Source organism: Durio zibethinus, chromosome 10 (assembly GCF_047325235.1).
Source record: "Durio zibethinus cultivar Kanyao isolate XHJ-2024 chromosome 10, ASM4732523v1, whole genome shotgun sequence".
Taxonomy (NCBI): Eukaryota; Viridiplantae; Streptophyta; class Magnoliopsida; order Malvales; family Malvaceae; genus Durio; species Durio zibethinus.
This window is the reverse complement of record NC_143171.1, coordinates 10082386-10103378: the sequence shown is the minus strand read 5'-3', so window position 1 is coordinate 10103378 and position 20993 is coordinate 10082386. Positions and strand designations below refer to the sequence as shown.

The 20993-nt window shown below is 34.7% G+C and overlaps 2 protein-coding genes across 2 annotated transcripts; both read right to left on the bottom strand.

The window, feature by feature from the left end:
* Positions 1 to 3025: 3025 nt before the first annotated feature.
* PLDDELTA (phospholipase D delta) lies at positions 3026 to 9116 on the bottom strand. Its single transcript, XM_022884159.2, has 10 exons — positions 7922 to 9116; positions 7716 to 7832; positions 6923 to 7117; positions 5967 to 6272; positions 5791 to 5859; positions 5458 to 5605; positions 5162 to 5310; positions 4573 to 4725; positions 4082 to 4282; positions 3026 to 3617 (listed from the first exon to the last, which is right to left on the bottom strand). The coding sequence occupies exons 1-10, from the start codon at positions 8846 to 8848 to the stop codon at positions 3321 to 3323; spliced, it is 2562 nt and encodes an 853-aa protein (XP_022739894.2). The 5' UTR covers positions 8849 to 9116; the 3' UTR covers positions 3026 to 3320.
* A 2790-nt stretch (positions 9117 to 11906) lies between these two features.
* LOC111291666 (DNA-directed RNA polymerase II subunit RPB1-like) lies at positions 11907 to 20653 on the bottom strand. Its single transcript, XM_089766750.1, is given in 16 exon segments — positions 11907 to 12798; positions 12871 to 12924; positions 13114 to 13185; positions 13364 to 13537; positions 13539 to 16447; positions 16527 to 16744; positions 16747 to 16784; positions 17116 to 17402; positions 17507 to 17842; positions 17922 to 18063; positions 18140 to 18360; positions 18463 to 18624; positions 18726 to 18884; positions 18993 to 19292; positions 19821 to 20084; positions 20345 to 20653. Coding segments are annotated over 16 exon segments (5553 nt in total). The 5' UTR covers positions 20429 to 20653; the 3' UTR covers positions 11907 to 12665.
* Positions 20654 to 20993: the final 340 nt, after the last annotated feature.

Below are 20993 nucleotides of genomic sequence, written 5' to 3'. Positions count from 1 at the left end.
GTTAATTAAATATTTACTTTAAATATTTTTAATTAATTGATAAATAATGCTTTAATTAATTTGTAAGGACTTTTTCTTTTATTTAAATATTAATGCTTTTTTAATTTAAATAAAAATAATAATACTTTAGGAAAAACAAATATTTATTGAAGGATGTCTGCTTTAAGTTTACTTAAATTTTTTTCTTTTGAATTTTTTGGAGTGTAAAACGATTTTTTGTTACATAAAAAATCTGAATATTATTTGGTTGAATTCATAATTAGATTTTATCTAACTTTTATTTTGAATGAAATTTATTTATTTATTTATTTATTTTGTTAAATGATGAAATTAATTAAAATGATCAAATTTAATATACTTAACAAATTTAACCTTATAAAGATAAATTAAAATTTAATGACTTATTTAAAATTTTGGTAAAAGTTTAATAATTTTTTATAAAAATATATAAGTTTAGTTAACTAATGTGACAGATGATATGGCAATCATATCATTTTCTGTCAAAAATTTGATGGAATGTATTGTGGGACCAATTTTGGTTTACTTAACAAATTTTATGACTTGGATGGTATAAATTAAAATTCAATGACTCAAATAAGATTTAAGTGCAAGTTGGTGATTATGGTGAAATTTACCAGTGAAATATATGAATCAATTGGATAATGAATAATGATTTTTATTAGAGGAAAGATTCAATGCAGTTGACTTCATAATAACCTCCAAACTAGAAAACCAACTCATCCTAATCCGAATCCCGGCTAACTCGAGTTGATCATAAGAAATTAATAATCCGAGCTCGTGGTAGCTTAAAACTAAAAGTAACCCGAAACTGATATAACTCGAACCTGAAATGAATCAAAATAAAAATAGTTCAATCCTGAAATGGCTTAAAAATTTAATTCAAAGTAATATGAGATTAAATTATTTATAATTTTATTTAAGTAACATAAATAAATATAATAAATATAATACAAATGATAACTCATTGAAATTAATAAAAATATCAAAATAATATATATTTTTAATATCTAACTAATGTAAATTATATATTATATTACTTACAAAATTTCTTATAATTTATAATATGATTTAAAATAAATTATATATTTTTAATTATTATAGATATACATACTTATTAACTTCTCAACTAGAATAAATTATATAATATCATATAATTATATATAGTATCAATTATCATGTAATTTACAATAAAATATAAAAAATAAGTCATTAATTTGTATATATACATTATGTTTATGTTATAATTATAATATTAATTTTTAATCATGTCATTTAGAATAAATTATATAATGAACTACAATTACACTAAAATCCAAAGTAATAAGTTAGCAAATAATTAGCTACAATTATACTAAGATAATTATTTATATTGTAGTGATATTATTAATATAAAAAATAATTGCACGTTAAATGTGTATCATAAATAAAATTCTACAATACTTTTTATATGATTATATTAAATATATAATTGTGTATTATAATTAAAAGTTTAAAATATTTTTTTATATATTTATATTATATTAAAATAAATATAAAAACTTACTAAACGTGTCAAACCTAATAAATATGTTTTTTGTGTTTAATACGTGTACTCGTATGTCATGATCTAATTAAACATACTTTTTGTTTTTTACACATATCAAATTTTATGTTAACATAGCTAAATATGAAATATGTTTCTTTAAAACCCATACAAAATTTTTTTTATCATTTTAGTGTCATATTATTATGTTTATTTAAATTTATCAAATCTAATAAAATTGCATAATTTTTTACTTATATAAAAATTAATTCAATTTAAACTAGATAAATTACAATATTTATATTTATTTTTAAAATATTTTTTTTATTTTTTATCTTTTAATAAAATTATAATAAAATTTGATTTAAACTTGATCAAATAATTTATTTAAATTTAATATAATTTTATTTTAAAAATTAATAAATTAAATCCAAAATAATTCGAACTCAAATAAATCAAATATCAAATCCAAATATTCAAACTAAAATGATCTGAGCTAAAATTGGCTTGAACAAAAAATGATTTAAACTCAAAATAATATGAACCAAAATGATCTTAATCTAAAACAATCCTAAATAAAAATAATTTAAGTTGAAATTAAACCAAATTTTTTAACATCTAAAATGACCCAAATTGAATTAATCCAACTCAAATCAAATCCAATCAACTCAATTAATAGATTTATTGAACCTTTTAACTTCACCACTCTTAAAAAAATGGGTGACATAAATTTTCATATAATATTATTATATGAAATTATTATGCATTTTTTTTATTTTTTTAAGTCTATTACTAAATAATTTCAACTTTTTTAATTAAAAAAAATTTACGATAATATGTAATTTTTTCATTTATATGTACATGGATTTTGATAATGGATGACTTAAATTTTTTTAATTATATGATAATATGCATTTTTTATTTTGCTTGCATAATCATCTCAAAATTTTTTTAATTAATGCTAAATGAAAATTCCATCAAAAAACTAATCAATCACATAAATTTTATTCATAATTAACTGCCCTTTGCTTTTTAAAGTGAAATAGATATAACTTTGTTAAATTCATGATCTGACTATTTAATTAACAAAAAATTAAAATATTATTTTTTATTATTTATTAAATTTAATAGACAAATATAAATAAATAAAAACCAGATTTATTCATAAATTGTTTATCTAACGTTTTATTGGTTTTTAAATGATAAAAACATGAATATATTTTACTATATTTATGATTTATTAATTTAATTAACAAATTAAAAAATATTATCTTGATTTAATCATTTGTTAAATTTAATAAATAAATATAAACAAATAAAAACTAACCCCGATTATGAATTATTCGTAAAAAATTTTGTCCATTTACAACCCCTAAATTAGATTTAGAACTAAAATTACCTAAAAAGAAAAAAGGGATTAGAACTAAAATCGAACAGCATATGAAAATCACACTAAACAAGAACTAGCACACAACAGGAAAATGGATGACAAGGCGAAACCAAAATTTTCCATTTCTTGTTTTCACTACGGTACTGTTCCAGATATAACACTCACATGATCCAAAGTAGCCGATTAAACAACGGATGCACACTGCTTCAGATATATGCCACAATGCAAATCTTTTTACAAACTAATACTTCCCCAAAGAAATAACAATAGAAGAAATCATCAAGCGCTGCTATCATGATCGCATTTTACAAGGTCCAGTCCAGTGTCATGCCACTATTACATCTCTAGCAGTCTTGTATGATCACAAAATCTGGGGGAAGATTATTATTATGTTGTAAGAATATCTGGAAGTTGAATCGAGTGAGCTCCAACTACTTTACCACCAACGTCTGGGAAATTTTCATGTCCAGGGAGTGGGTTTACTTTTCCATCGACGTCTACTTGCACAGGATACATCAGAAGGTGGCCCTGCAATGCTGAATAATCAGTAGCTGTGAATTTCTTCCAGTTCTCTTCAGCAATCCCATTCACTGTCTTCACGCATTCCAGACTTTCTGGCTCCTTGAAGCACTTATTTAGCTCACCAAGATGCTCCGCCCATAGTGACATTCTATACCCATATACCTGTCAAACGCAGAGAGGCATCACTAAGTAAGTACGCTGAAACATTCGAATTCAGATTAAGAACTTCCTTGCAATGCAGCCTTGGGGCAGTGTTTTTGTTTCATGTGCCATTATAAATGTAAGGGGAACGACTTAAAGCATTTTCTCATTCAATAATATATGCCATATCAAAAAAGGAACAGAAATGTGAAGAATATTTTTCATATTGCAAAACACAATTTTGACACAATGTTCACTAAATGTCACACAATGATTAATTTTGGACATCAAGTATAATACATGATTAGTTTCCAGTTTCCAGTTTCCACCCCCGAGAAAAAGAAATGAATGAAAGACATCTTCCATGAACAACATTTGGGCTAATTCGATGCCTTTTTCTTACCATCCCTGAACAGCAGTCAAAAAATTGGTCCAAAAATCAACAGTTTGCTCGGAAGAAACAATAAGCAAAAAAATATACAAACCTGACCACGTGGAGGTTTTTTCTTCTCAGCCCATGTATAATGTGGTTGATAGGCACCCATAGCTATCTCAGTGTCTTTTGTACCAGCCATGGATCTTTGGTTAATATTAGCTGATCCCACTATCACATACTCATCATCTATTATCATTCCTTTTGCATGCACGTAAATCATGAACCGACCGAATTTTGCAGAGTCAGAGACCTAAGCAAAATATAAATATATTAATGTAATGATAAGCAACTCCCCACTTCAATGTGAATTATCAATACAGCTATTATTCAATAGTAAAGAAACTCTCCACAGTTTATCAAAATCTAAAACTAGAACTTATCAGCACAAAAACAAAATAAAACAAAAGAGTAAAATAATCAAAAAATCTAAATGTTGAATCTAGAGTTATGTAGGATCAGTCCTGTTCCAATTTCAATAGACATTAATCTACAACAAGAATCTAAAAAAGAAGAAAAGGGATATATCTCTCAAGCAATTACCAAATTATCATTACCACCGAGCATTGCCTGGGAGACCTCTTCCCGCTTACCAAGACAATAGAAATTGAGGTAATCTTGAGGATGTGAGTCCTTAATTTGATTGGATTTGAGTTCTTGTGCAACAACATCATACATCATTAGCATTGTTTGACTCTGGAAACAAAAAATGGGTGAATAAAGTTAGAATAGCTTCTCATCCCGAATTTCTCTAATAAGAACAAACAGAGAATTCCACCTTCATATATGGATAACAATAAAGGTGATGTAAAAAAAAGTAAACCCTAAACCAAAATCGAACTAAAATAATAAAACAACTCCAAATAAGCCCAAGTAATCGAAAACATATTTTCTTAAACTACGTTAGCATGGGCATGCTTCCAGAATTTGGAAGGTCTCCCATCAGTTATCAGGTCTAAGTTTAGAATCACCTATGGACGAGCAACAAGCATGATATATTTTGATTTTTCTTCAAGAAATTAAAGGTATATAATGGAACAAGCATACAATTGCACTGTTGCTTCATGTTTTTATCATAATGAACAGACATAAGATGCTTACAGCTAAAAAGGCTCAAGAAATAGATACCAACCTGCCAATATAGAATTTCCTGTACAGTAGCAGATTTTGGATCACCCTCAGGCCACAGAGGAATGATGATATATACCGCGAATCTCTCCCTTGCTCTGATTTTACTAGCAACCTTTAGTGCCAGCTCCATTGGGATCAGATTATCAGCCCCTGCTTATACCATAAAAGAAAACAACATATGAAAAATTAAAAGAAACAAAATAATGAAAGTGTACATTTTAGCTTCTTTAACACTACCAAAAGATCAATAGAAACATATCTCAGACAAATTTGTATACTGAGGATAACTCCACTGACCTGCATTTTTATATGATAGCCATGCATAAGAAGATCCAAGAAAATACTGATTTTCAATATATATGTAATGCTGGGCAGATCTGATTGCCTGTATATAAGCAGCTTGAATGCTTTTATCTATGACCACATTTTTTGAACAGAAAAGATTCTGCAAAAAAAAATAAAAAGAAAAAGGTCATCAGACACTAAGAACCATGATATAATATAATACAGATAGATAATAGTTGCAAGTAGAAATTGGGATCTGGTGAAAATCTAGAACATGGCCAATGTAATACAGATTAGGTTTCTTCCCATCTAAAAATCAGATGAAAAGCAGTTTCATGGAGAGACCTGGTTCTGAGCTTCTTTGATATATTTTGGAAATCCTTTCAATGATCCTGAGTCAATGGAACGGAAAATCTGTGGAAGAAAAATAAATTATAAAAAGATCGCTATTTCTTTTTTGGAAAATGAGGAAAAAGAACAAAATCGAACACGTAGTTATCAGCAGTAAAATTTTACACAACCTGAACATTCCAGTTTTCTGGATTATCTTTACTAGTAACATGTACTTTGGGATCATCTTCTGGAACTATTGTAGTACCATTGTCTTTAACAGTTAAGGGAGGGCTTTGTATCCATGAGATTCGTTCTATCTTAATCAAAGAATCATCACTCCAGTGAGATTTTCCTCTAAAGAGTAAACTGAATTCTTTCCACTTGGTTGATTTCCTCCACCGCTGCTCAAAGTTGATAAGAACATCATATGCAGCAGGCCCATCGATTTTGCTGTGTAAATCATGCCATGGTTGCCTTGGAGCCTTGGTTCCAACCTAAAATATATAGAGAAAAGTGGAAACAAGATAAGGAAAAATAAAGTGCCACCATTAGAACTACTGGTACCATACCCAGAATGTTTGTTGATATAATTGATATTTAACTGAACAAAATGCCAGTCTTATTCATTAGCAGCTTGTTTCAAATTACAACTAAAGCAAACAAGCCCTAATCCCAATCTAACTGGATGGAGTTATATGAATGATGAATCTCTTCCTCAACTTATGCTGTTTAAGACCATGCTCCTTGTAAGTGATAGGCACCGAGTCACTATAACTATTCTTCCATGTCATATCTGTGACATAGGTCCTAGCTTCTTGGTACTTTTAGCGGGAGCTTCAGAGAGTTTAGTCACTCAGAAGCAATGCTAAGAAATTACAGTTGTCATTATGAAACTTAAGCAACCATAGTTTGAAACTATAAAAAGATAACATGATAAGCACATGTTCCACAGTAGCAAACAAGAACATAACTAGTTGGATTTGGGACCAATCTGAATTTTTCATCATCCCCTCTATCCAGTGTCATATACCACATGAGATGCTTTATTGGAAACTGGTGCATGACTTTAGTAAGCGCCATTAAAATACACAATAGAACATCTTAACAGAGAAAAGCATTAAGATAAAATCAGGCAATCACTTACAGAAAAAGTAGGATTATGAAAATCATCCTTAAAAATAGTCTCAAGATCACGAAGTATTCGATGTTCAGGTGTATCATAGCGACCATCGCAGAGATCAATACCTCCAACAAATGCAGTTATCTTTCGATTATTGCCAGCTGCCTGTGTGTCAACAAGAACACATTTTTGATGATGCGTAAACATGGTTCCAACGACCTGATCAAAATCATTGCAGAAGCAACCTCAGTAAAGTATTTTAGTTGAAAAAAGAAAAGCTGACAATTTTCAAAATCAAATAAAATTTGTCAAATCTATAAAATAGTTTGATGAAAAAATCTACTAAGCAAAACCAGACATAGCATGTTAAATACATTCACCCGGCTTAATCAGCAAAAATTAAGCACGTGTGATCCCATCAGAAGTCATCAACCTTCAAATAACACTATTACATTGCTTTTGTCAAAGATCCAGATGCCTGAATATGAAAGATTGAGTTCTTCAAAGTAACAGGGCTCTAACTTTCACATACAGCAAATAAGAAAACAACACAATCTAAAACATCCTTATGAAGCGCATTAAGTAAATGCTAGCACAGGCTGGTGGGTGAAAAGTTAACAAAGAAACCACATTTACTTAACTGGATTGGGCAAGTGAAAAATCAACATGATCTACGAGCACTAATGACACATAATTAGAAACACATTATGTTAGCTACTTGCACACAAAGATAAACAAGTTAACTCATTACAGACAACAATACAATTTTTTTTGGGCCAGGAACAGTGAACAATACTTCACAAGAAAAAAACCTTGCCTGTTGTTTGAAATAACCAAGCTTACTGCTAGCATAGCGTGAAGCCAGTACACAAGTAACAGACGAATGCTTAAAAAACTTGAACGTTTCTTCATCGTGCGTCTGCATCACTCCCGCCTGCAGCACCCATTAACACTCACATTACAATCTCATAATTCGAATAATCATTTGATAAAACAACACAAAATTTGCTGGAACTTCTTTACCGTACTGATACCAAATTTATCATGAGAAGTTTTATCATCCCAAACCAACAACAGAACTCTAACTCCTTCTTCAGATTTATACTTAAGCAATTCACCAAGAGTTAAATCCCCGCCTCGCGGCAATGGCCGACTAGGCTCTCTAACAAGCTTAACCTTATGGAAAACGGACCAACCAACAATGTAAATCAAATGATGAGCCTCAGATATAGCATAACAAATATCCTCCCAACACTTTGCTTGGTTATAAATTTTACCGTCGTCTAATTCTATTTTAGGCAAGATATTCTCCGGCACGTGAGCATCTTGGTAAAGGGTCACCTGGCTCCCCTTCCTCAACGGGAAATACGTGTGCCTAACGCCGGCTTGTTCCGGATCGCTAGCGATGCTCTGCTTATACAACGGGTTTTTCTCGCATGGCGTGAAATTCATATTCAGGTGGATCGCCGTGTCGGGCTTCGGACGCTTTCCCGAGGGGCCAATGAGCGGGAACCAGCCGGTGATACGCTCCCCCGTAGCGATTTTTGAAGCGGGGATTTTAGCAGTGCCGATTACTTCAGCGCCGAAGAGGTCATTGTCTTTGACGTTAATTTCGAGCTCAGTGACGGGATGAGCCAAGGGGATGATGAACCTCTCGTTCCAGTTGGGGTTCTGGGCGTTCTTCAAAACGCGTGTGCGAGCCAAGGTGGCTTGGGGGACTGAAACGGTGACGTAAGGGTCGCTGGTGATAATTTTAGGGTGCTGGCGGACTTTAGTGTCCCCTTCTTCTTTAGCGGTTGACTGTGATGGGGTTTTGCAAGTCTCAAAGGTTAGGCAACTCCTAAGATGAGTGGACAGCAAATCCATGTTGGGCAATCTCCTGGCTTCAACAATGGTTAAATCTAAGTCACCGTGAAGGTAAGCCAGCTGCTTCGGTCCTTCCTCCTCCATTTTCACAGTACAAAAATTGCAGAAAATTGACAGAAACAAAAACAAGAGGAAGTGCTTATGTTTTGGGTTTGGAGGTGGGGATTAGGTTGAGGAAGTGTCTCTGTTTTGGGTTTGGTGGTGGGGATTTGGTTTTGTAAGCAAAGCTAAAAATTTGTTGCTGTTTATCCGATAAAAAGTGGGTGGGGACGTGGATTTTGCCGAGATGGATTTGGAAAGGTGGCGGTGAAAATGGGAGAGAGAGAGAGAGAGAGAGAGAGAGAGAGAGCGCAATCTTATTATGAATACATATATATATATATATATATATATATATGAAAATGGCTGCCGCAGTGGCTGATGCAATCGCGTATCGGCAGTTACAGATGTATTATCTTCTTATTTTTAAGGTAAATGATCATGTAGTTGGCTGATGATATTCACACAGATTTTGAATTTAAATTTAGGCATGTAACTCGAAAATGAAATAGATATTACCAAAATGAAAAACCTTAATAAAGAAAGTAATTGTAAGATTGAAATTACAATTGTTGAATTATTCAACGTGGTATTAAAAATTATATGATATTTAAAATTTAAATAATATTAAATATATGATATTAAATAAATTATTTATATATTTTTTATTAATATTTAAAATTAATCACATTAAATTTAATGTCAAATAATTAATAAATTTATAAATGATTTATCACATTAAAAATTTTTTAAATTTAAATATTATATTAAAGTTTTACTTTATTTTAAAAGTAAGTTATAACAAAAAAATTATCATATATATTATCAATGTAAATTTTTTAATTTTAAAAATAAAATTAATAAAATAATATATATTTTTTAAAATATGTTTAAAAATAATTAAAAACAATATTAATTTCATTTATGAAATTACATAATATATTAATAATTTCTCCTCGTAAAACTAACCCCAAAAAAAAAAAAGATTGTGCTCAAGGCCTGATGTGATTGGTTACCTTTTTTATGTTTTATTTTACTTTTAACCTTCTTTTCTAGGCGAGGGGAAAAAAGAAGGTGAAAGAGGCCGATCCAAAAAGTCCAAACAAGAAAAGATTGCAAATGGAATCTAGATAGACAACTTTGAGGTGTTCTTCCAGTGGACCATAGCCAGCGTGTAAATTTAATGAGTAATGATAAAGATAGATACCCACCACCAATCCATCGCTCAAAATATCCCATCTGTCGGGTCTCACTTACTCCCGCAGGCCATTGCCCACATTATTACTAATTACAATAGCCAATCACTTCTCAAAGAGTAGTAATTACGACACGACTTTATTCAAGTGGAATTCTCAACAATCAAAGCACAGCTGTTTTTGATAAAATTTGTTTCAGCGGCTGCTTCACTTCACATCCTTCGATTCTACATTTTCTTGGAAGAAAATGGGAAAAAAAGGTATATGAAATAAATAGAGTATGATCAAATGTGGTGTGGTGAGCCTTCATTAATTTACAGAAGACAAGGTTCTTGTCTTTCCATAAACGAACTTGTTCAACAACTTCCTTCCGTCACCAACAACCTTCTCTTGTTTTTCACTTCTACTTCTCCAAATACGAAAAGGATTACTCATGTAACCTGGTCCCAAGTGAGTGCCGCACTTGCACCATTAATAGCCCTCATTAGCAGAATTGCTTCATTTGGCCCTGGAAAGGCACTCGTTCAGCAAATTTCTGGCACCAGAATTCATCAGATTTTTCACTACGTTTTGTCCCTCTCAATATCTTCACCATTACTGAAAGTAAATGGTTCATATTCGCTTCTTTTGAAAATAAAAATGGCAAGGGATGCTTCCGGTAGAGGAGATGCTTGCCAAAATTGCCCATGGTTTTCGTTTTCTTTGCTATTGATTTGTGCATATGCATGGAACTTTTGGGTGAAGGTTTGGTTCACGTGCATCAAAGCTTCTACTTTCGGATTTCCTCTGATCTTCTTGGCATACGATTGGAAACTAAAGATTCTTTCCCAACTTGCATGAGCATTAGGCTTATTTTGGGAGGTGACTTTCTGACAGGGATGGTGCTTTAAGCAGAGGCCACAATCTTGTTCTCGATTACAACTAAAATTCGTAAAATATACATTGACCTTGTATGCGAGAGGGCAATAGGAGCATTTTGAAATGCATAGACTTCCTTCGAGCCTCCCTCGGAATCAAGGATACCATCGGACTTGATGATCCTTTACCCACAGGGCTGATTGGTGAGCTTACTTCGGAAGTGACAGCTGATGCAGCTTTTGCCAGAGGGGCCAGGACATTCTTGTTCCTCCGTTCACGACATTCTTGTTCCTCCGTTCACCAGTTTCTCCACCCGAGATCAGACGATCTAGCGAAGCAAGAACAGATAAAATAAATAAATAAATAAAACACATGTATATTAACCTTGTCGTACAAAATCGAAATTATATATGCACGGCCTTGTCGGTAGAAATGGTCAGAATGAATAACTGATGCCTCAAAGCAACTTCGTTGCCGGCCAGAACTTAGCCTGTTGGAATTTTCTGGAGGCTAAAAAAAGAAAACCTGCTGAAGTTTAATATTTTAGTTAGATAAATCTATATATTTTATTATATCCAAATAAATCTTTAATTTTAATTTATGTCTGAATAAACATTTAACTTTTAATTAATACCTAAATTATCCTTTAATATAAATAAAAAAAAATTATTTGAAATAAAAACGTTTTAGATATGAATAAAACATAAAATTTTATTTAAATAAATAAAATTATAAAATGTTTAATTAAAAAATAAAATAATTTAAAAACTTTTTTATGTTTTAACCTTTTTTGAATGATGTAAATTACCGTATTAACAAACTTATGTTAAACCGAATGATGATAAATTCAGTTTTTTTTAAACAAAATCTCAATTTTAAATCTTGTGAATAAAAAAATAAACTTAAAAAAAATTTGACCCTCTCATAAAATCCAATCTGACCCAACTCTGAACTAATCAAAACCTAAAATAACTATCAAACATTGAAAGATCTCAAAAAAAAAAAAAATTTACGTATTGAAATGCAATTATGCAAATAACAATTAAAGATGCTTGGAAGTTGAAATGAATGTCAACTTTATTAATTCAATACAACAATTCAGTGCTACTACAAGCAACAATTTAACCAGAAAAAGCTCGAGAAAAGATTAACGTTCTGTCTTTCGCATTATCTTTCTACTAAAAGATACACCATAAGCGAATTTTGTTTCACAAACTCAGCCATTCCATGTGAACAACGGGAAATGGTTTATAACCCTATTAGCAATCCAGTAGTCTAACAAACTTTATGGGCAACAAAAATCTTATAAAAGATTACCCCATACAAGAAAAGATAACCAATAAAAAAAAAAGGAGCTATCCCAACTACAAGCATTTTTGCCTCATTCCACCCGCAGAATGTTGAAGACCCAACAGGCCAGCAACCTCGTTGGAACTGCAAACTAAACAAAAACTGAGGCCAAGTCAGACATGCGTCCATCATTCACTTGTATCATTACATGCTGAAACCTAAGAATGAATAGAATACTTAGAAATTACATTACAATAAACCTTCTGATCATTTAATTGAAGACGTGGTACATGAATACCCAAACCATGTTTGGTGATAATTCAATATTGCTCATTTAAGGAAAAGGTTCATAGTTACCCTCCCAAAATTTTTAAAAGCCTTTAGAAATTAGAAGAGCAGCCTAATGGAAATTGTTATCATGGAAGGGTCAGTTTACTGCAATTTCAAAATTGCAAATTAAGAGTTTAAGATTAAATCAACCTTGGCTTCCTCTCAAGCTTTTCAGAAAATGGCATGCCTTAACGTTTACTCCTGTCATCTTTACTGCTTCTCTCATCTTTAGTCACCAGATCATCCTTGTTGCTTGGAGTGTACTGACTAGTTGATGACGGAGAATATCCTGGTACACTAGGAGAGTACCCAGCACTTGGACTGCACAGAACATTGGACATATAAAACAACAAAAGAGAGCAAATTTTAAATTCAACACTCGAGTCTGCTTACCTGTACTGTGGCGAACTTGGGCTGTAGTCCGGACTCACTCCAGAATTATATGGGCTGGTTTTGCAGAAATAAAACAAAAAACAGATTATCAAAAGGCATTTAGAACAAATTTGGCATTAGAAAAATCAGTAATAACCATTTGCTTCAGTATGAAAATATAACGAGTGGCAGCTTTAAGACACATCTCACTGACAACATCCTAGATTAACCTATTCAGTTACATAGCAAAATATGAAAAGTTACCTGCTAGGACTGTATGTTGGACTCGAAGGGGAATAAGTAGAAGAAGTTGGTGAATATGATGGTGATGTCGGGCTACAATTCAAAAAAAAAAAAATTAATTCCATCATAAACAAAGTTACAAGCACATTACATAGCATGAATATAAATTCATTAAAACCAAGGAGAATAGGGAATAAACTAAAATAACTGTAACACCACCCAATAGTCATCAGCAACAAACAAAAAAGCGATTTAGTCTCCCATGGCCTACCTATAATTTGGTGATGTTGGACTGTAAGGACTGGAAGGAGACAACCTTGGACTGCTTGGTGAGTATGCCAGAGATGGAGTGTACTTGGCTGACTGTGGGTTATAACTTGGAGAGGTAGGGCTATAGCTTGGTGATGTGGGACTGCAACTTGGTGAGGTTGGACTATAGCCAGGAAGTGGGGCTATAAGCTGGTGAAGTAGGGCTGTATGAGGGAGACGTAGGGCTATAGGAGGGTGAGGTTGGGCTGTAGGAAGGAGATGTCGGGCTGTATGACGGGGATGTTGGGCTGTATGATGGAGAAGTTGGGCTATATGCTGGTGATGTTGAGCTATATACAGGTGAAGTGGGGCTGTAGCTAGGTGAAGTTGGACTCTAGCTGGGAGATGTGGGACTATAACTTGGAGAAGTGGGGCTGTAACTTGGGGAGGTAGGGCTGTAACTTGGAGAGGTAGGGCTATAGCTCGGTGACGTTGGAGAATAAGAGGGACTTGTAGGAGAATAGGCTGGACTTGTCGGACTATAACCTGGTGAACTAGGACTGTAAGTAGGTGATGTGGGGCTGTAACCAGGAGAGGTGGGACTATACCCAGGGGATGTAGGACTGTAACCAGGAGAGGTAGGACTGTAACCGGAAGATGAAGGACTATATCCAGGAGATGACGGACTGTAACCAGGGGATGACGCAGGAGAGAATGCCATCCCGCCAACATAAGGTGAGAACTGAGAATCTGTAATGGGTGAGAGACCGAGATTTGGGCTCAGCAAGTAACTTGGGGACATCATGCCTTCATGATAAGGAGTTCCTGACACTGGAGAACGAGCAGGTGTCATGCCAAATTCCAGTCCTTCCATGTAACTAGGTAGCTGAAGTTCAATGGCGTTCTTCAACATCTCATCATTGAGATACAAGGCACAGTCTCCTGTACCAATTGGTGCAAGCTGACCCAACATTATATTCTCTGTCACACCCCTTAAATAATCTGACTCAGAATAAACAGCTGCATCAAGGAGAATATCTACAGTTTCTTCAAATGAGCACCTCATCATAGGCCCTGTATCATTGCGGTTGATGCCATGACGGGTAATGGCCATCAAGTGGCCACGATATGTCATTGTATCACAGAGGATAGCTAGATGCCGATAATTCACATAAGACCCATCAAATGATATCACAACCCGCAATTCATCCAACAAGGACCGACGAACTGCTTCGATTCCAAGAACTTCAATCACTTCAATCAAGTGATTGCTTGTTGTTCTCTTCGCATCAACATCTTCATGGCACATTACAGCCAAGAGATTGACACCTTCTGTATCCAGCACCCACTCCTCTCTGGTCTTATATCCATCAGCCTCATCAAATTTGCTTGCTTTACTATGTTTAATGAACACCTTGTTGATGTCTGGGATACCTCGAAGTGCCATTTCTGTCAGCATGTTACTCTCAATCTTCTTCAAGAAGACATCATCTTCAGCAGACTCATCATTCAATTCACCCTTTGGGGCTTCATCATTCATGATGCGGATACGTAGGATCAACTTCTCTGCATTATCATCGTTAAATATGCAAGTCAAATCATCATCAAATTCCATGTTGATCTTCTCAGCTATGTCAGCCATACTCAACTTCTTATCAACCATCATCTCACGATTCAACTCTATGCGAAGTAGCCAAGGGGAGATCTTTTCAGGGGTAACCTCTTCATCTGGCATTTCATAGTAGGACTTAACAAAGTCAATATCCTCCTCAATAATTGTGCTCATTGGGTCCGGATCATACCATACTTCAGTAGCATGAGTAACACTCCGAAGAGTAGTGTATTCTAAAGCACATTGGACATTCTTGGCCTTCTCCTTTGTCTTACTAGCTTCAGGAGAAAGGTAGACAGAAAGGGAAGGCGTTTTGATTTTCTTAGCTACATTAATAATTTCCCTCAACCTGGGGACACCAAGGGTAACATTCTTTGCACTCACACCAGCATAGTGGAAGGTGTTAAGAGTCATTTGAGTAGCAGGCTCACCAATTGATTCTGCAGCAACACAACCAATCATTTCACCAGGTGCTACTAAAGACTGCAAGAATCGTGACTCTATTTCACCAATAACCCACTCAAATGCTTCTTTTGTCAGTCTATATTCCTGCAACACCCTTTTACTGGCCAAAGTACTGTGAAGTAAAATGCTGAAGAAGAGGGTGGCATTCTTTTGGGCTTCCACACTCAGAGGATCTGTACCCGGAACAACCTTTAACCTTTCCTGGAGTTTATCAACAGAATCTACAATCTCCACTGGGTGCAAATCTGACACCCTTCTAAAATCAACTTTAAAAGTCTTCTGTGCATTCCAGATAAGTCTCTTCAAGTTAACAGGCAAAGGCCAATTACTATCACCCGTGACTGCAATCTCTGCTCCAAGTTGGTATCTATCAGCTTCAAGTTTATTAACTTCAGCATCAAACACATCACACAATTCTTGGATGGTTCTCAAATCTTCAATATGTTCTGGTAACATATAAGAAGTTGGATTCCAGTTTTCATCATCTATATTATATCTGAAGACCCTATCAAATTCTGATTTCTTCATCTTCAAAGAATCCAGCTTCTGAGATTCTATCCATACAGCATCCATACCATCTTCACCATAGAGGAATTGAATAACATCCCCCAATGAGTTCCTGACAGTTCCATCACATTTAACCATAATATCCTCCATTGCCTTCACAAGTCGCCTCTGTATGTACCCAGTCTCAGAAGTCTTAACCGCAGTATCTATCAGACCTTCTCTACCACCCATGGCATGGAAAAAGAACTCTTGTGGGGTCAACCCACGCAGGTATGAGTTCTCAACAAAACCACGACTTTCAGGGCCATAATCATCCTTGGTAAAATGGGGCAATGTACGATCTATGAACCCAAAAGGGATTCGCTTTCCCTCAACATTCTGCTGACCGACACAAGCTGTCATTTGGGATATGTTAATGAAACTTCCCTTGGATCCTGCAGTAACCATTGCCTTAAGGTTATTGCTTTCCGACAAACTTTTTTGTGCACTGTTTCCTGCATCATCATGAGCTTTATTCAACACCTGAAAAAACAAACTATATTAGCATGCTACAGAAAGATGCCAGAACAAAAGAAAGCCCAAGAAATTTGACCTCAGGTACCTGGTTAACTTTGTTTTCAAAGGATTCCATCATAGTTCTTCCAGGTTCAGGCTCTAAATCCTTGTTTTGGACTTTAGTAATGAGCAATTTCACATCCTCTTTGGCTTTAGAAATCGTTTCACTAATTTTTTCCATTGTTGCTGCATCAGCAATTGTATCTCCAATACCAATACTAAAGGCATTCTGCAGCAGCCAATAATTGACAAGCCATTGTGTTGTCCCAAAAATTTCGGGGCAGCATCCGGACCAACCTCTTCCCTATAAAAAAGGATATTAACAAAAACAATTATTTTAAAATATTAATGGTATGAAGTTCAAAGCTAAATGCACATATTGGAAGAATCCATATTTCACAAGGAGAAGTAAGCACGGACAATTGTAAATTATCCACTCAAGTGGAAAGTAATTGTAAATTTTTCACAATCTCAGTTTATGATTAGGATTCAGCTTCACTTGGAATCGAAAAGATATAAAGAGGAAAATCTAATAGCATATCCATAATCTGTAAGATTTAGAGCTTATCAAACTTCTTCAATGAGATAGCTCTCCTAAAAGTAAAAGTTAGATCAACAAACAACTAAAGACATACCAAATTACATGTATAAGACTTCCAGAAGATGTTCCAAGTGTCTTCTTGCAAAGAGTGCCAGACAGCACCTCCCCCTTTTCTATTCGAACTTGAGTATCCCCAGGGGTGATAAACCCGGTCTCAGTTTCTGAATGCCAGGCAGATGTTCTCAGCAGATTTATCTGCTTTGGTATGATAAGATTAAAAACCTGCTTCCCTGTCCAAAGCGGTCGTGGCTTTAGAATTGCAGGAGCCGGAACCTTTCCATCAAAGTCCTCCCACCACATTAATATATTCATGAAAACACCCTGCAACCCCCCGCCCCCAATAAATTAGATTCACGTCACAACTACCAGAAATGTGTAGCATTTAAGTAGTCATATTAAAAGAATGGGGCTATCATCCCCATCACCTTTTCTATGAAAGTATCCCTCTTGGTGATTTTACGGCATCCTAAAAGTGTATCCTGGACAATCCCCATAACAGGCCTATTTGATTGAGGGGACACAATGCACTTAGGCACCATCATGAGCTCCAATACTTCAGCTCTTGTCTCAAACGATTGAGGAGCATGCATATTCATTTCATCACGATCAAAATCAGCATTGTCTGGTGAAGTAACAGACAAATTTAGACGAAATGTTGAGTATGGCATAATCCTGATTCTGTGGCCCATGATTGACATTTTATGGAGACTAGGTTGACGATTAAAAAGGACAAAATCTCCATCATTTAAATGCCGTTCCACCTGCAGCCATATTGTGATTGTTACAACATGGAAAAATAAACCAATGTCCAATTAAAACCTGTCAGAAATAGAAGCATACCTTATAACCAAGCTCTAGGTGATGATCACTGCTTTTCTTCAGGTAACGAAGATCAAGCCTTTGTCCATCATCTCTTATGATATACTTAGCACCAGTCCTTCCAGGTGGAGGATGAGGCCCATATTCCACAAGTTCTTTCAACCTGTTTCAAAGATAGCTCTGCTACTAATACTTGGCCAAATGTGGAAGAACATTAAAAAATCTAAGAAGCTAATTACCTCTCAATGTTATAAGGAGTCACAGTTTCTGGATATGATAGATTTAAAGCAATACTCCAAGGTACTCAAAGTTCATCAATGTTGATATTTGGATCTGGTGTAATTACTGTTCGAGCTGAAAAGTCAACCCTTTTCCCCATCAAGTTACCCCTAATCCGGCCCTCTTTCGCCTTAAGCCTACTACAAATAGATTTAATAGGTCTCCCAGATCTCTGTGTAGCCTACACAAGAAAGAAAGACATGTTAAGTTTAACAATGCATTCATATGGAGCAGTGGATCTCAACAATACACAACTTTAATATTGCGCAGGTAAGGGCTATACCCTTGGCAGTCCAGGTAACTCATTGTCAAAATATGTAGCCACATGAAACTGCAACAACTGCGCAAATTCGGATATGATATGTGCCGGTGACCCATTTCTCTCCTGTCTCCTCAAGTTCTCATTGTGCCGAATGATCATAGCCAACGCATGTGTTAAGTCATCCTGGTTTCAGAAAACATGAGAATTCAGATTTGATCTAATGCAATCATAAATGGAATTAGCTTCAAAGACCTTAATGTAAAAAGCAACATAAAAGAGACTGCCTCACTCCTAGAGGAAGTGTCCATCATCACAGAGGGTCTCACAGGAGGTGGAGGTATTGGAAGTACTTGAAGAATCATCCAATCTGGACGAGCATACTTAGGATTCAAGCCTAATAGTTGGCAGTCTTCATCACTTATCCTCTTCAAGACACTAAGAACCTAGAAAACGCAACAGAACACAAATGTGATACCTATATAAAAAAAAAAAAAAAGAAGCTATACAGAGCCAAAATAATAATAAACCAACATATATGCACAAATGGCTACCCGTTCAGCAGTAAGAGTCTGTTTTCTTTCCACAGGTTCAGGAAGTTGTTCCTGATCATCATTCCTCTTCCTTTGGGCCTTATACTCAGCAATCATCTTCATACCATCAATACTCAGCTTTGGCTGCTGGGCACCACAGCCACCACGACTCTTTTTTACTGGCTCCTCCGTATCTTGACCCTGGACATCAATTTCATCACCACCCTCACATTTAGTTTTATTCTTGCATGCATCTAAGATCTTTTTCAGCCTGTTCTTTGGATTCTTTATCTTCAATGCCTGCTTAAATTTATGGTCTTCCTGGAAAAGCAATAATTAAATTAGGGAATGGCATCATGTAACCAGGTATATTTGCTCTGGAAGTGGTACAATAAAAAGCAAACAGTAAAACAAAGGGAACATGGATAGAAAGCCAACGCAGGAATATATCAAAACACGAATATCGAAGCATGCCAAAATCCACTTTTAGGTGATACTGTATTCATAATCCAAACAATTGTAATTTAAAAAGGGGAAAATTGATCTGAAGCCAAATATCACTCACTACCTCAACCGTCGATATTGCCTTGCCACTCATAAAATAAACCATTAAAACATGTCTTTCATTTCTTCATGTTCACTTTCTATTACTTCAAAGCCTCATATCAAATAATGCACAAGTTACTCGCACTCCTTCAAACATATTATTGTTCTTTGCAGTACTAATAATCCAAATCCAGAATACTGCTAATATCACGAATCCAACAATTACAAGGAGTCATCAACCCACTAAAATTACTTTTAGGTCAAATTCAAATAAGAAAATGACCTAATCAAGCATATTAGTACCTCATCAGCAAGAATTTTAGAGCAATTGAAGCAGACACATCTCATTATACAGAGTACAGTTTTCATAAACCCAATGTGAAACATCGGCTTCGCAAGCTCCAAGTGCCCAAAATGCCCTGGACACTCTGCCATGTTGGCCGTACACGTCTCGCACTTCATCTTCCTATCAATTGTGCCCAGCCGTGGGTCACTTAAACCGCCTATTTTAGGTTTTCCCCTCTCTGTCGTTTCACTATGCTCAATCTGCACCACCGACATTTGCCGCTGCAAAAACCAAGCACATCAAAATCATGATTTTCCAATTCAACAAGCTCGAGCGGTGAGGTAAAAAAATTGCCGCAACTTCACCTTGCAGGTATAGAAAGAAAACCCGCAAAGTAGTTTCGAGTTCAATACACAGATTCTACAGTTTCCATCTCTTTTCCTTTTCTTTTTTTTTTTCCTATAATTTCTTGGCAACCAAACAGACTGCAAAGAAAAGGAGCAAATAGAATAAAAAATAGAGCTGAAGAATTGAAATTTACGATTTCGTCGGGACTGAGAATGCCAAATTGAACCATGCGGACTTTGGCGACCTCCGCGGGAGAGTAAGGGAATCGCAAATCCATGGCGATCCGATTCGATTATAAAATTCCTAACCCTAGATTCTCACTCAGGTAAAGAATTAAGCTTTTTTTAAGTGAGAAATGATTTTTTTTCCTGTACTCTTTTGGTTCTTTTATGTTCCTTTTCTTTTTTTCGATTTTCTGTTTGAAATTTTCCCGGTTTAATTTGAGAGATCTAGGATTTAGGGACAACAGACGATCTCTCCGCCTAGAGAGACTCTCCTCAACAAACGCAAGTAACGCCCCTAAGGGCTTATTTATAGACAAACTAGAGCAACCACTTTCGAGATGACTAGCGTAGATGGATGCGCTTGGTTAGTTTTGACGCGGGAAGTCGAAGCCCAAGCCCAAACTACCATTTTCATCCCCTTAATTTATTCTACGAATATCTCAAGGCATTAAATAAAACTAATTTTGCTTTTTTCATCTCTACGTATCTTTTTAATAGCTTTTTTTGTTAACCATTTTGGAGATTAATGCAACAAGTTCATTCCTTATCACTACTAAAGGCACATTATGATGTTTTCAAAAAAAAAAAAAGAAGGCTTACCAAAAAGTTATAAAAATG

Excerpts from the sequence above, each read along its gene's own strand:
- PLDDELTA (XM_022884159.2), bottom strand. The coding sequence starts at position 8,848 with ATGGAGGAGGAAGGACCGAAGCAGCTGGCTTACCTTCACGGTGACTTA. Across the intron at positions 5,606-5,790 it reads TCAAAGAAGCTCAGAACCAG|AATCTTTTCTGTTCAAAAAA; the intron begins GTCTCTCCATGA and ends TTTTTTTTGCAG. Across the intron at positions 4,283-4,572 it reads TCGGTGGTAATGATAATTTG|GTCTCTGACTCTGCAAAATT; the intron begins GTAATTGCTTGA and ends TATTTTGCTTAG.